General features: G+C 40.5%; 6 protein-coding genes across 6 annotated transcripts; 4 read left to right on the top strand and 2 right to left on the bottom strand. All coding sequences in view use genetic code 12, as the record gives it.

The window, feature by feature from the left end:
* Window positions 1–6: 6 nt before the first annotated feature.
* Window positions 7–2,529, top strand: CPAR2_602290 (uncharacterized protein; the record flags this gene model as incomplete). The annotated part of the gene is made up of 1 exon (XM_036808257.1): window positions 7–2,529. One exon carries the CDS (start codon window positions 7–9, stop codon window positions 2,527–2,529), a length of 2,523 nt encoding a protein of 840 aa, XP_036662996.1.
* Window positions 2,530–2,601: 72 nt separating this feature from the next.
* On the bottom strand, window positions 2,602–4,797 carry ACF2 (Acf2p; the record flags this gene model as incomplete). Its single annotated transcript, XM_036808246.1, has 1 exon — window positions 2,602–4,797. The coding sequence occupies one exon, from the start codon at window positions 4,795–4,797 to the stop codon at window positions 2,602–2,604; it is 2,196 nt and encodes a 731-aa protein (XP_036662995.1).
* A 276-nt stretch (window positions 4,798–5,073) lies between these two features.
* On the top strand, window positions 5,074–6,177 carry CPAR2_602270 (uncharacterized protein; the record flags this gene model as incomplete). The annotated part of the gene is made up of 1 exon (XM_036808235.1): window positions 5,074–6,177. The coding sequence occupies one exon, from the start codon at window positions 5,074–5,076 to the stop codon at window positions 6,175–6,177; it is 1,104 nt and encodes a 367-aa protein (XP_036662994.1).
* An 845-nt stretch (window positions 6,178–7,022) lies between these two features.
* MAE1 (malate dehydrogenase (oxaloacetate-decarboxylating)) lies at window positions 7,023–9,011 on the top strand (the record flags this gene model as incomplete). The annotated part of the gene is made up of 2 exons (XM_036808224.1): window positions 7,023–7,708; window positions 7,784–9,011. The coding sequence occupies 2 exons, from the start codon at window positions 7,023–7,025 to the stop codon at window positions 9,009–9,011; spliced, it is 1,914 nt and encodes a 637-aa protein (XP_036662993.1).
* Window positions 9,012–9,241: 230 nt separating this feature from the next.
* On the bottom strand, window positions 9,242–12,391 carry CPAR2_602250 (uncharacterized protein; the record flags this gene model as incomplete). Its single annotated transcript, XM_036808213.1, has 1 exon — window positions 9,242–12,391. The coding sequence occupies one exon, from the start codon at window positions 12,389–12,391 to the stop codon at window positions 9,242–9,244; it is 3,150 nt and encodes a 1,049-aa protein (XP_036662992.1).
* Window positions 12,392–13,752: 1,361 nt separating this feature from the next.
* Window positions 13,753–14,928, top strand: CPAR2_602240 (uncharacterized protein; the record flags this gene model as incomplete). Its single annotated transcript, XM_036808201.1, has 1 exon — window positions 13,753–14,928. One exon carries the CDS (start codon window positions 13,753–13,755, stop codon window positions 14,926–14,928), a length of 1,176 nt encoding a protein of 391 aa, XP_036662991.1.
* Between the last annotated feature and the right edge of the window lie 344 nt (window positions 14,929–15,272).

Raw genomic sequence — 15,272 nt, 5'->3', positions numbered from 1 at the left:
TCCACGATGAGTGATTCGGAAGATGAAGAGGTATTCGAGAGTTTGATGGCTACTAGGGCTAGACGTGCCAATGCAGGATCAAGGCTAAAACAGCTTATTGAACTAGAGGGAGAGGCAAACGAGGTTGAAAACACCACCAGTCAGTTTGCTACCGAAGATGATGAAAACGTGAATCTACTTTTCCAGGACGATGAGGATGACCAAGAGTTTATTGAGGAGGATAGTGACGGAGCCTCTTTAGGTGATGAGGACGAGGGGGATGCGGATGAGGGGAGTACAACTAGAGAAATAACGCGGCACTCTGGTGACGAGCAAGATGAAGAAGAAGAAAGTGAAGCAGTACAAGAAATCAATTCAGACGAGGTGTTATCAGACTCAGACCTTTCTGCATCAGATTCCAATGAAAGCGAAGGGGAGAAGGAGTTACAGAGGCAAGAGAGGATACGAAAGAGAAGGAAAAAGACTGTTATTCCCCAGATCAAAAAGATACCGGAAAAACCTAGTGTGAAGAGAGCAAAGAAATCACCCTTGATTACCTCAGATTCATTGTTGATGTCAAGTAGGAGAGCCTCTTCTCGATCTTCAGCAGTTGAAAGCAAACAAGCATTAATTGATCGATTGAAACAAAGTGAGGAGAGGAAAGCCAAATATGTCCCAGTGGAGAGAAAACATGTTCGAGAATTAACACAAGCCGAGAGAATGGCACAGGCTGCCGAAACGGAAAAGGAAAATATAGAATCCTTGAATAAGTTTAAAGAACAGGAAATCGTGAAAAAGGAACGTCAAAGGCAATCGCTTTTGTCAAAAAGAATTAAATTACAGAATGTTCTACGATGGGTGAGTAAAGGAGAATACATCACCCCAAATGAAGAAGTAGCGGAAGCTAGACGGCAATTTGAACTTTACATGAAGAAGAGGAAAAGGTTAGGTAAGAAGAAAAAAGGAGGGGGAGGAGAAGAGGCGATTGTCATCAGGGCACCATTTTCAATCGACTATGACTCACCGTATCAGAGGGCTATAATGGAGGAGAAAAAGAGGACGCAGCAAGAAGAGGTGGACCGCTTGGAAGGTATGAATTGTTCATTGATGGAGAAAATAGTAGAGCATGATAATGAAGGTGATTCCGTGACTATATCGAAGACGGACATCGCCGACTTCAAAGAAGACATGAACAAGAGCGAATTGATAAATGGAGAAGATCAGAAGAAGGTCAAAGTTGAAATGGAAGATGAAAAAGCAAAGATCGATGAGGAAGAGGAATCAAAGAGTGCAGAGGAAGCTAGGGCTGAAGGGGACATAAAACCAGAAGAGGAGACAAAGATTGAGAAGGTGAAAAAGGAGGGCGACAAGGCAAGAATCAAGGTGACGGATGAAGCCCAAGTTGATGATAGAGGTGAGAGTGAACCAGGACATGAAACCCCTTTTGATCCTGGGCCGGTCGCAAAGTCAGAGGAAAGGGAAGAAGTACATCACACATCGAAGGATAAACAGTCAGATGCAGAGATGCAGGAGGATTCGGGGTCGATGGTGGATAGTAATGAGAAAAAGATGGAAGTACGGGACTTGGATAAAGACAGTGAGGTCAATGCTGATCGCGCAGGGGGAGATCTCAGTACCAAAGAGCGCCAAATGCAGTCTCAGGATGAGCTATACCCTATTAAGAATGCACCCGAGCATACCCTCAATGAAGAGCAATCAGGATTTTTAGACAAAAATCTAACGAAGCGGGTGAAATTTGCGGATGAGCTTAGTGAAGGAGAAAACGGACCATCTCACACAAAGCAAGATTTAGTAGAGGCCATTCCCGCTAACGAAATGACTGAAATAAGCTCAACTGAAGGCACACCACTCCCAGAAAACAACATGCATGCACCATCTAATGATCACTCATCTCAAGAAATCTTTGAGGGACCTGTGCAGAAAGTGACGCGAAATACAGTGTATTTTGTTGACTTCAATGAAGACAAACGTGACCTCAAACTAATCCCCTCTAATGTCAAACAAATACTTTTTGGGGAACAATCGCTTTGGCCAGCAGCAAGAAGGTCCAATGAGGTGAAAACGATAATACGCATAGGCAAACAAGAGAATCCATATACACGAAAAGACAACAGGGAGGATGATTTGTTCACACCGATTACCGACCTTAATGAAGATGACCCAATGTTTGATGAATTGAAAAAGCTACCTCGCTTGGGAGTAGAGCAAGATATTGTGGAAATTGCCGAGAGTGATCAAGAGGATAATTCCGCAGAAATAGTAATCCAAACAGAAGCACCTACAGGGTTGTATTTGCCCAATGGGAACAAAAAAGTGTGCATGGTTTCAGGTACAGAAGTTAAGTACTTTGATCCTTCAACTGGTATGCCGTACAGCTCAGTGGAAGTTTACAGAACTTTGAAACTTATAGAACAAGGTCAAGCGGAGTGGTTGGGATTAGATGCAACAGACAACGGTCCTGTGGACTTGTATTTGGGGCTCAAAGGGGAACACGCTAGGCACGCAAAAGGTGTTCCGGAAGGGTTCTAAGAATGTGATTTATTATTGATAGACATGTATATAATCAAATGCAATCCTGTTTCAGTAGTCACGCAGTTTGCTTTAACCAACAAGTGCACCGGTGTAGGTCAACGACCATGTTCTGGACATACCATTATCAATTTGAGCTGGGTCCCAGTCTTTTCTGGCAAACCAATCGTACGAACTCTTTGGGTCAAACAATGCCTTATTCAACATCAATATACCTTTCCAACCATCAGGAATTCTATCAACTATGGGAGCAAGTTTTTGATCCCACTCTTCTTTGACAAACTTTGGCCCACGGATGTATCCTGATATAGGTGTGATAGGCAACATATGAATCCCATGGATCCATTCGTCACCAATTGTACCTCTACCAAAGTAAGTAGAGTAGTCGATTTTGTTCTCAAAGGATATACCAGCAACTTTATTAGGTATGAACTTGGAAGGCTCAATCTTGTTATCGTCCGAGTAAAGCATGTACATATTCATTGATCTTCTCATAATAGCAAGCATCAAATTGGCTCTGCTTTCCATTGCCTGGTCGCGAACGACATTGGCGAACAATTTCATTCCATAAACGAAATGATAATCTTCACTGGATGACTCCTCATCTTTTCCGTCACCGGAAGCAAATATTCCATGAGCAAATGAATGTCCGTGATACCAGCAAAACGATCTCGATTGTGGGAAAAACTCATCAGCTCTAGGACTGGCAATGTCTCTAAGAAGTGCAATTGCATAATCGTAAACTAGATTGTTGTTGACATGTAACCATCCCTCATCAATGTGGGCAACCAAGGCAATGGCGTGTATATGGTAACCATAATGGAAATGATGGTCATTATAATTTGAATTACCAAAATCTGCACCAGGTTCAGCTGAAGAAATGATACCTTTCCAAGTAGTGTCATAAACTAAAGGAAACTTTTGCTCATTTTTGGCGAATATCTCAATGGCTTGTTTTACTTTAGGAAGAATTTCATTTGTGAGACCTTCATCTTTCAAGATGAAGTGACAAACGTGGGCAATGTAAGCAAATTTGTCCAAAATTTTTCCAGAAGTATACATTGAATCAATGTCAGCCATGCCAACTACATCCTGCTTAACTTCCTCAGTAGCAGCTTGACGGATCAACTGCAAAGTTGCATCGGAAAAGTGGGCATTTTTTGCGAAAGTCGTCCATGGATCCCACATCACATCTATTGGAAGGTCCTGCTCTTGCATAACCAATTCATTAGTTTTGTATGCCCTCATAACGCCTTTTGTAGTTGAGTCCAACTTCAAGTCTGTATCACCATCGGAGGTCACCACTTCTTGATGATGAGGCAATGCCCAAATTATTGTTTTACCAGATCTTGATCTACCCTTTATGTCATACTTGATTCTATACTCTCCTCTATCTCCATTTACGGTTCCTGATATATCTGCACCTGTAGGATAGCAACCGACAGCATCGTCATAATGGGAAGAGTCACCACGACAAATTTGCACCGTACCTGGACTCTGTCCAACTATATGATTTGGGTCAGTCAATTTCAACTCGATATCACTATAAATGGACCAAACTACTTGATTGAATAGTTTGACTTGGTACTTTTGAAGTCCATCAATTTGCCCTGTTTTTTTAAATTCTTGGTATCCCACTTGTGAGGCAATAATGGGCTTGATTCTGTCATATATAGCAGTAATAAAGCCCATACCCTGTATCAAAGGAACCTCAACACATCCTTGTTGATTTTCAAGTCTGGCAGTCACCGACATCTTTCGATGATCATGCAATGTCATCTTTACATTGTTGAAGCCTTCACCTGAAAGAACAAATGACTTGATTCTTGGAGGGTTGAAATAGAATTGAGCAACTTTGGCATCTGGTTCTGGTCCAAACACTCTTTGATTCGCGTCCGTATGATTCAAAGCTAAACCAAAGTCCTGACCCGGATCTTTCGTTAACCATAAAGAATATGGCAAGGTCCAAATTGGGAATGTTTGATCTTCCAATGTCAAGTTGTTGGAAAAGTTGTTTGTTTGAATTGGCTGGTTCAACGTACATCCTTGAGGTGTGAGCTCATGATGATTCCGCTTAAACATTTTTGGCGGTTCACCAATTGCAATTGGGTGGTTGAAAATGTCTTCACCGTCAATTGAACTATGTTGGCTGTGCTGCTTTGGTTGCTGTTGTTGGCTCAGAGAAGCTTCATTTTGATTGAATAAAGGGGCTTGTCCATGATGAATGTCCATGCGCTTGAATGCATTCTTTAAATCCCTCAATCCCATTTTTCCGACAGAAATTTTAAACTAGGTTTCTTCCCAACCTTTGCAAAGGAATATCTTATTGATTTGGGAAAACGGAATTTTTCCCGTTTTTGGTTTCAGCGGGTATCGATTTGCGCACTGAACTAAATCTTTTTAGCTGAGAAAAATAAAAATTCCGTCACAGTTGAACTTTGGGAGAAGGAAACCAAGGTGTATTATAAATTAGAACCGATATCCAATTGTGAATCATGGGGAGTGGTCAAAAGAGCTTTCCTCATCGTCTAAAGTTTTGTCAGAATGAAGTTGCTTCCACTTTTAAGCATTGTAACTGCAGTTTCTTGTGCCACTGACTTGCAAGAGAAATGGGGAAGTCTTTGGCAATTTCAAGGAATAGCCACTTTTGCACACTTGGATCACGTTCAATGCCTCATCGATCGCGAGCAAATGTTTGATGTTGGGATCATTGGTGTCCCGTTTGACACTGCTGTGTCGTACAGACCTGGTGCAAGGTTCGGTCCAAGAGCTATTAGAGATGCATCTCAACGTCAATACAGCTTGCGTGGTTTCAACCATAGGGCCATGTTCAACCCATACAAATCGTGGGCCAGAGTTGTTGATTGTGGAGATGTGCCAGTATCTCCAATGGATAACAAATTGGCTTTCCAACAAATGGACCAAGCTTTTGAAGAATTGTTGTGGGTGGGCGATTCAGTTGAAGTTGATCAAGTTCCTCCTAGATTCATCATTTTGGGAGGTGACCATTCTGTTTTGTTACCTCATATTAGAGCATTGAATAAAGTGTATGGTCCTGTGAATATTGTACATTTCGACGCTCATTTGGATACTTGGAAACCAGACAAGTATCCATCATTCTGGCGTACTGAAGTTAGTGACGTGAACCACGGATCAATGTTGTGGAAAGCATACGAAGAAGGGTTGACCACAAAGAACAATGTTCATGCTGGTATTAGGACCAAATTATCCAGTCTTGCTGATTATGAGGACGATGATGCACAAAATTGGTTGAGAATCGAGGCTGATGATATTTGGTTGAAAGGTTCTGACTACGTTGCTCAACAAATCTTGAAGAGGGTTCCAAAAAACACACCCACTTATATCTCAGTTGACATAGATGTTTTGGATCCAGGATTTGCATCTGGAACCGGAACTATGGAGTCAGGAGGTTGGTTACCAAGAGAATTGATTCACATCTTACGTCAAATTGATGATTTGACCGTTGTTGGTGCTGATGTTGTTGAAGTCGCACCTGCATACGATTTTGCTGAAGTAACTGCAACAAATGGAGCCCAAGTTGCTTTTGAAATTTTGACTAGTATGGTCAAGAAAGGTCAAATCGATAGTAAATTGGTCAAAAGACAAGTTTACAAGGGTGCCAACTGAAGCCAGGTCAAGTATCAGTGGATACAATTGAAACTTGATAATGTTGTTCTGATGCTTCAGCCACGTGTGTTCTTGAGTAAATGTAAAAGGATTTTCGCAAAGTATATAGCCAGTCTGGGAATTAGATTTGCAGTTTAAACAGGAAAGTTAATATTTATATGATGTGATCGCTAAAATTTACTCTCTCTTGAATATCTCGGAATGGTTTGAGCATCACTTGAGTTGTTTAACTGCGGCCTTGTATAATTCTGCTCAACCTCGAACTTGGGGACTGGTGGACTATCGCTTTGTCATTTACTGGTTATATGCAGTGCACGCACACAGTTATTTATTCTACTTCGTTACATCAATCTCCCCCCGGCTAGATCAAACAAGCTATTATGGAATTGGGAAAGAACGTACGAGAATATGACATATCTTACACAAAACGTAAGGTTCACCAAAAAGACACCAACACGCCTCCTTTCTCCTCTTTTGATGAACAACACGCCTGTTCACTGTACAGAAGCCTTACTCTTTTGCACTGAATTCCATTCTCGCCGTTGTTATAACGCACACCCTACCCTAGTTTTTCTGGCGAGGGGTTTTATTTTTTCTTCATTAGGTTCCATCAACGGAACGGAAAGAAAAACCGACTCTAAATATTACACAAAAACTACTATAGATTGCAATGGAAGCCGCACCGGTTTGACATCCATCCGAAACTTTAGTTTGAAATTTACCAACACAGCAATTGTTTTTTTGAGTTATATATAGATGATCCCACGATCAATTTAAAGCTGGTCTTTTCAATTGTAAAGCATACTCATAATAGATAGCAATTGCTTAACACCACGCCCGTTCAAATGATGCTTCGATTAAGGGTTCCATTAGCTAAACAATTCCTCACTAAAGGGGGTCCATCGCTAAGCCCCTCACTCTTCAAAGCAGTTTCAAGAAGTGTGACAACCAATGTCCATACCCATACAGTCAAAACACCAGTCGGTTTAGATGCTGCAATTCAAACTTTGAAGCCGAAAACCACAAGATTGTCAACCGAAGGTCCAACTGAGTGTCCGCTTGATGGGTTTGCATTGTTGAACTCCCCATTTTTCAACAAAGGCTCAGCATTTACCGACGAGGAAAGAGAAGCTTTCAAACTTGTAGGACTCTTACCAACACAAGTCAATACATTGGAAGAACAAGTCGATAGAGCTTATGCGCAATTCAAAATTAGAGTTGATGATTTGGCCAAAAATTCATTCATGGATTCAATGAGATTACAGAATAAAGTGTTGTATTTCGCCTTGGTTAAGAAGCATATCAAGGAAATGTTGCCAATTATATATACCCCCACCATTGGTGACGCAATTGAAGATTATTCTCATAGATTTAGAAAACCAGAAGGTTGCTTTTTAGATATAACATCACCAGAAACGATTGAAGAGAGGTTGGCTTCGTTTGGAACTGAGAAGGATATTGATGTTGCTGTCATCACTGATGGTTCAGCAATTTTGGGTATCGGTGAATGGTCAATCGCAGGAATTCTAATGTATGTATAATATCAAAGCAGAGACGTTTCACGAAACACCACTTTTTTGGCCTTTTACTAACACAAAATCACTAGCACAATTGGTAAAGGTAGTATTATTACCGTTGCAGGCGGTATTGACCCTACAAGAGTTTTGTGTATCGGTATTGACGCAGGTACCAACAACAAAGCTCAATTGAATGATGAATTGTACATGGGAAACAAGTTTCCCAGAGTAGAAGGGAAACAATACTATGATTTCTTGGACAAGGTTGTTAAAGCGTTCAAAAAAAGATTCCCATCGTCTGTTTTACATTTTGAGGATTTCGAAACTACAGCAGCTAGAAAATTGTTGGAGTCTTATCGGGATAAATTACCTTGTTTCAATGACGATATTCAAGGTACTGGGTGTGTTGTTGTTGCTGCTTTGAAAGCTGCTCTCAAGGCCACCAATCGTAAAATGGATGATAGCAAGATTTTGGTTTACGGTGCCGGATCAGCAGGTATGGGTATTGCCACTCAAATTGCATCAAATTTGAGAACCGATGGGTTCACCGATGAGGAAATTCATTCAAAATTGTACCTCATGGACAGATATGGCTTAATCACTGAATCAACCGAAGCTACACCATCGCAAAAAGTGTATGCTAAACAAGATAAAGACTGGCAAGGTATCGACAAGACCAACTTGGTTGAAGTTGTTGAAAAGATTAAACCGACAGTGTTGATTGGCTGTTCAACCCGCCCCAAGGCATTTACTGAACAAGTGGTCAAGACCATGTACAAGTACAATCCAGATCCCATCATTTTCCCCCTTTCCAACCCAACCCGACTTCACGAAGCTGTGCCTGAAGACTTGATGAAATGGACAAACAATAAAGCATTGATTGCCACCGGATCACCATTTGCACCCGTTAACGGTATCGCCATTTCCGAAAACAACAATTGCTTTGCGTTCCCCGGTATAGTTCTCGGATCTGTCTTGTCACGTAGTTTGAAAATCAGTGACGAAATGATTTCTGCAGCCGTTGAACAATTGAGTATCTTGTCCCCCAAGATTCGTGACCCCAAGGGCGGGTTATTGCCGGATATAACTGAGATTAATGAAGTCAGTGCTAAAGTTGCTACCGCCGTTGTGTTGGAAAGTTTGAACCTGGGGTTGGCTAGAGTGGAAAGTGAACATAGACCAAATGGGCAGTATGTCAATGTACCAAGAGATTATGAGGCTTGCTTGGCATGGGTTAAATCGCAAATGTGGCAACCAATTTATCGTCCATATGTGAAAGTTGAACATATTCCTCATATTCATACCCATCAATATTAGAGTGAGCTAAAGTGAAGCGAACCGGTGTAGGGTTATTCCTTTTTTGTTATAGATTTTGAAAACTAATTGAAGTCGATTTATTGTAGATTAATAGCTACGTTTGATCCCTCTCAATTAAATAAAATGTTGTTATTACAAAGTCTATAAGAAAATCTATATTACAACGTAGTGGCCACCTATTACACCCCCTCCAATCACCGACCACTCTTTCGCCCACCTCATTCTCCTCATCAAGCATAATACATTCTCGTTCTTCTCTTTTCAACTTTATCACCACCGGAGTTTGCACCACCACCACCGCCACCATTGTGCAAATACCGCTTGGCATCAACCTCGCACATGATTGCATCATTCACGACATAATAATCATCTTGAATCTGTCCAAAACAACAACTACATTTCAAACAATGTACATGCCATTTTTCGTCCAAATCATTCTCAATACATGATCCTTCAATTCCAACACCACATGATTTACAAGTTGTGGCATTGAGTAAATGATAATGCTGGAAACAGTATGGCTCGTCGTCCAAGACATAACATTGGACTTGTTTGTTGAAATGGATGGTACATGATTGATAAGAACATTTGAAGCATGCGCGATGCCACTGGCCTGATAAGTCACCGGCTTTGGAAAAAATGGATTTGAGTGATCCTTTGGCGAATGGATCAATGAGTTGATTGCATGACCGACATGGTCCCGTGCCGGGTGCATAATGGTTTACTTTGGGAGTTGCATCAGGAACAGTGGTATTGCTTGGACCATTAAGTGTGCCAAAGTTATTATCCATAGCGGTTTCAGAAACGTCGGGGGTTGACTTCGGCATTTCATCTTCAAATTGATCCAATTCAGCAATGATTTTAGTGAATTCAGCGGAATCTTTCCTTTCCGGAACGCTGTATGGATTATTGACATCACCATTCATTTGTTTTACATCCCTTTTAGTAGGGGAAATGTTTGAATGGGCCACTGACAATGGTTGTATCGATTCAATTGAAGCGATTGACATATCATCACAATTGCTATCTTTAGTGTTGTTAGAACCTGAGCTATCTCTAGCCTTTTTCTCTTCGTCGACATCCTGTACACTAAATTGTGGAATTGGAGGGCGTGTAGTTGATACAGTTGATTGGCCTGAAATAGATTTCTGAGGCGAGGTTTTTTCAAATACGCTTCTTTCTTCTCCTTCATAATGTTCAGCCTCACCACCGTTTTTCAAGTTTTGCAATTGTGTTTCCAATTCTTGCTCAATGCGTCTCTCCTCTTCATCAATTGACTCTTTTGATAGAATTGAACTCACAGTAGATCCACGTTTATAATCATCAGATGTATTCACAGGCTCGGTTGATAGGAACTGTTGATACTCACTTTGCTGGCCCTTAATGGTATATGGAGTATTCTCTTTGTTGTCCTGCATGAGACGTCCATTGAGGGAATTTTCGTGCTTGGCAGAATGCAAATCTGGCGACACATTTTCCAATTGAGTTGCCCCAGTCAGGGGAGGTGATGAAGTTTGACGACTTTCCAAATCTTGCTTAAACTCGTTCAAAGCAGGAGACAATTTATCATCTCTAATTTGGGAGTAGGTAGGCTGTCTAGGAACACCGGTTTGATAGCGTTGGTTAGGTGGCGCCATCTGATGTGGGTTTCTTGGGGGCTGTGCCATTTGTTGGGGATGCATTGGACGTTGTGGTTGTGAATATGGTTGTTGTTGGTGGTGGTGGTGCTGCTGTGTTGGACTAACCATTGAAGGGGGCACAGGTCTCCTCTGCAGGCGAGGTGGATATCCAGGCGATTGTGGATGTGGTTGACTATTCATTTGCCAAGTTGGAGGTCCTGGAGGAATGCCAGTCATGGATCGAGGCATACCCGGACCAGGCATATGTGGTTGATTTATTGGAGTCGGTATACCAGTCATTGATCTTGGCATACCTGGATTCGGCATACCTGGATGATACATGCCAGTTGGCGAAGTTGCTTTTTGCATCATTTGTGGTGATGGTGGTGCTCCTCCCTGTGGGTGATACTGAGTTGGAGAAGTGACCCTTCCTGGACCTGACATGGGAGGCACCCCGCCCATTTGGTTTGCGAAAGATTGTTGTTGCAATTTAGGTGAATAGTTTGGACTGATCGGATACGGGACAGCTTGATTAGAAGGTGGAACCACATTTCTATTCGCTTGAGGAGGATATGGTGGTCCAAGCGAGCCATTGGGTGGTCCATTCATCATCATGGGTGGACGCTTTCTTGTCTTTCTCGGATCAAATGGTTGCAGTGGTTGATGATGTTGTTGTTGCGGGTACGGCTGTGGTGGAGGGACATGACTGTAACTGCTTGCTGACATTGGTGTAGGGATTTGATATCCATGTTGGGCGTATTTGTCCTCTTTAGACCGGGAAGTGTAGGTGGGTCCATTCTCCCCATTGGAGCCCATGGATTCGGGCACTTCATGAATTACTTCTTGATGGACATTATTGTTGTTGGACCCATTTGATCTATTTGAGTGATGCGACGACTGGTTTGAATGATGTGATCCAATTGAGCGATCTGAATGATGAGACACAACTTCAGATTTGTTTGAGTGATGCGAAGAAATGGAGTGCTTTGAATGGAATGAATGCATAGAAGAATTCGGGTGGTTGTGGGATGCAAATTGTTGAGTATGGGTTGACTCTTGCTCTCCAGTATTGTCATAGCTATTGTTATGATTCAAGTCGAGCGTTAGGTTCTTTACATTCTTTTGTAGTTTATTTGGACTTGTGTTACTCAAAGTATGGTTTTCGGCTTCATCGTCGTATCGAACAGTCCTTACTGTTTGTCCAGACAGATCACGACTGCCATTTGAAGCAGACGAGTACTTTCTCCCGTATGGTTGATTTTGTTCAGGATATGCGGTAGATATTGAAGTGTTTTGTTGTGATTGTTCATGATATTGAGAATATTCAGGCGAAGTTCTATGACTGGTTGAAGCAGAGCCGCTCATCTGACCGCCATATGATGAGTTCATTGAGTTGGATTTACTCGATCCAGAAGATGATCCGTTTGAGTTTACTCTTGTATCTGGCAATTGATTAACCAACGGAAGACTTTCCTTTGTGGCTGTTTTAAAGCTTACACCACCACTACTACTCTTGTTGCCAAAGGAATCATTTGATTGGTTTCTTGGTCCCCAGCGGGTTGAGCTTGTCATTGATCTGTTTGATCCTCTGTCGTCACCATGGTGATAATGTTGTTGTTTATAACCCTTTTTGTTAACATCAAACCCAGCTCTTTCGTATACACCTCTATACTTGTGAGAAGGGTTAAATGGTGGGAATGCCGAGTCCAATGATCTCGGAGAATGCTCTGATTCACGTATAAACGTAGGGAATGATCCCATTTTGGGTGATGGTTGATGCATCTTTGGTTGGCTACTCTTTTCTCAATTTAGACGAGGAGTGGACAGACTAAATGCAAAATATTCTGAGAATAGTTAGTGGGAATGAAACTGGGTAATAGTAACGAATGTAAGAATGAAGGTTGTCTCCAATTGTCTCTTAGTCTAGTTGGATCTTATGTGGTTTAGATGAGGAAGGTGTGATGAATGTAGTTGTGTATTATCGGTTGTTTTGGTTGTTTTGGTTGTAAAAATAAAATAAACGAAAGATTATAGTTTTCCAATATTTTTTATTTTTTATTTTTTTATTTTTTTATTTTTCGTCTGATCTTATGGGGGGCAGAGGGGGGTAGTGTGTTTTGTTTCGTTCTGTTTTGTTTGTTTTGTTGTTCTTTATAAAAAGTTTATGACGATGATAGTAATAGTAATAGTAATAATAATTATAATAATAAACTAAGTTAGTGATGGTACTATATCTGAGCCCTATTCCTCCTCCAATTGATTGATGTGTTTGACCTTTCAGTTGTTGTTTACTAAAAGCAAAAGACAAAGATTGTTTTGGAAAAAATGGACGGGATGATGATGATGCTTTTATTATGGTTATGAATCTGGCCTATATTGAGAACAAAGCAGTCCTATTGTACTTCGTGTGTATAATGTGTGTTGCTTGATTTTAACTACTTTTGGAGTTAAAAGTACTGCATATAACTAAAAATTCTTTTCAGTCTTTCACGTGTTTGTGTTTGTTGTCACATAAAATGCTACCAAATACACACTATACTTACACACAAATCAAAAAAACACAATTGAGAACTGAAGTGAATGAAACTGAAATTGCAAAGAGTTCAAAAGAAGAAGAACAAGTGTAAATGTATTTTTGATAGAGAAGCATAATGAGGAAGTTCACAAAACACGCCTACAACTTAGAATAGAGCTATGTAGTGCTGTAGTAGGTTGAGTCATAGAGAAAACGTTTAAACCTGTTTTCAATTCGTGGTCAATATAGTCCAAAGTTGACATCCACCATTAGTGACTTATTTAGCAATTACCTTCACAGCCTACATCGAGCTATAGTTCCATTCCTTCCCAATAAACAACTCTACAATCTTCTTCTTTTTTTTTTTGTTTTTTGTTTTTCTTTAGCCTGCGCGTTTGACACTAAAACTGATTCACACACCGCCCCTCCTCCCCCTTCGCATGAAAAAAAAAAAAAAAAACTGTATTGCGGTAGCGCTCAGTATCAGATGTCACTAACTTTTGTATTGCGACACTCATAGCTTTATGACATCATCCTCAAGAAAGCTCCTTTATATTGTACCAGAACTCTTTGTTTCCCATAAACCTCATCTTCCTACACACACAATATGGAAAGTGTATACACAGCCCTATCAATATCACTCATTACAAACAAGAGACTTGCAGTATGCTGTGACAATGCAGTGGAATCAACAAACCACTTTATTGATAGGATTTTACAACCATGTGGGTTTAATCAATCACAGTATATCGTGATTGATTTACTTAAACACAAGAGTATTGAAGATATTCTTCATCATGCAACAATTGAAGTGAACAATGGACTTCAATTTAGAAGTATAATCATATGGCAAAATCTACAACACTTGGATCATATACGACAGAAGCAATTGTACAATTTACTCTTGCAAATGGATAACTATGGTAAACATTCAAGCAGAACCAAAGAAAATTTACCGACAACCATCAAATGTGACGGAATTGTATTTGAAGTTGTCAAACCCCTGTTACTCACTATCATCCCATTCTTGGAGTTTGACCTTTACGATCAGAAAATATATCCATATTTGAAGGAAATGTATTGGTCAAGCGTCACATTCCCACTTGTCAGTGAATATAACAACAACGTCAATTTCATACCCAATTATCAATCAACATTACTCAATTTGAGATCGAAATTGAATACAGTGTACATGAGTCCCACCATCAAATCTTATATTTACTCATTGATTGTATTTATTAGATGCCACCGGTTGGCATCATTGGCACCCAAACTGGTACGAGTGCCAACTTCCACAATCCTATACGTACAAGATTTTTGTAAGTCATTGGTGCTTTGGAGAAGACAGTTGCAGCTTAGTCGTACTAGTATGAGCGACACAGTAGTGTCTCATGACGAAAATGAGTTACAAAAAACGGCCACCGCCGCAGTAGATTTGGAGTTGGAAGAGGAAACAGAATTGTTTGTGACACCAGAATATGTTAAAATTGCAGTTAAAAATATCGGCTACTGGCTAGTTGATTGGGAGACAAATCGAAAGTTTGCAAACACGGAGGACCTCAAACGGGACCCAGATATTACAAGCAAAACCGAGACTGAAAAGGTATTGGATAACAAGAAGTTGGAGATCTCAATGCTTACTGGAGACTGGTATGGTAGTGAATATTATTGTGCCAATGAGCTTCTCAAGGGATACAAGGCCATCAGAGACAGTGATAGTCCCACGGGAATGACAAACAGGATAGTAGATGATGCTATTGAAGAAGTGAGACCTCCATTGTAATTATGTGTAGCTCCAAGATTGTAACAAAGCTTTTTGCAGTTGATTAAAAACAAGATCGGTTGTAAAAAATACAATTTTATGACGTAAAAAACTTTTAGTCTATATATGTCTTGTGTCACATTTCTCTATTTTGGGACAACACAGCAACAAGGTTTTAACAGTTCAACGAAAAATCAACGAAAAATTAAAAACCAACAACGATTATTCAACGAATAGGGGAGGAGGAACTTAAAGGCAAAAGAATACACCATTTGAAATTTTATACAAAGACGAGTCAACGTATAAGAAGAGCTAAACTGACTGACCACCCACCCGCTTTATAAACAAGAAAAAGTTCTATTTTT

This window comes from Candida parapsilosis, contig 005504, assembly GCF_000182765.1.
Source record: "Candida parapsilosis strain CDC317 annotated contig 005504".
Lineage (NCBI taxonomy): Eukaryota > Fungi > Ascomycota > Pichiomycetes > Serinales > Debaryomycetaceae > Lodderomyces > Lodderomyces parapsilosis.
This window is presented reverse-complemented; position numbering and strand designations above follow the sequence as displayed.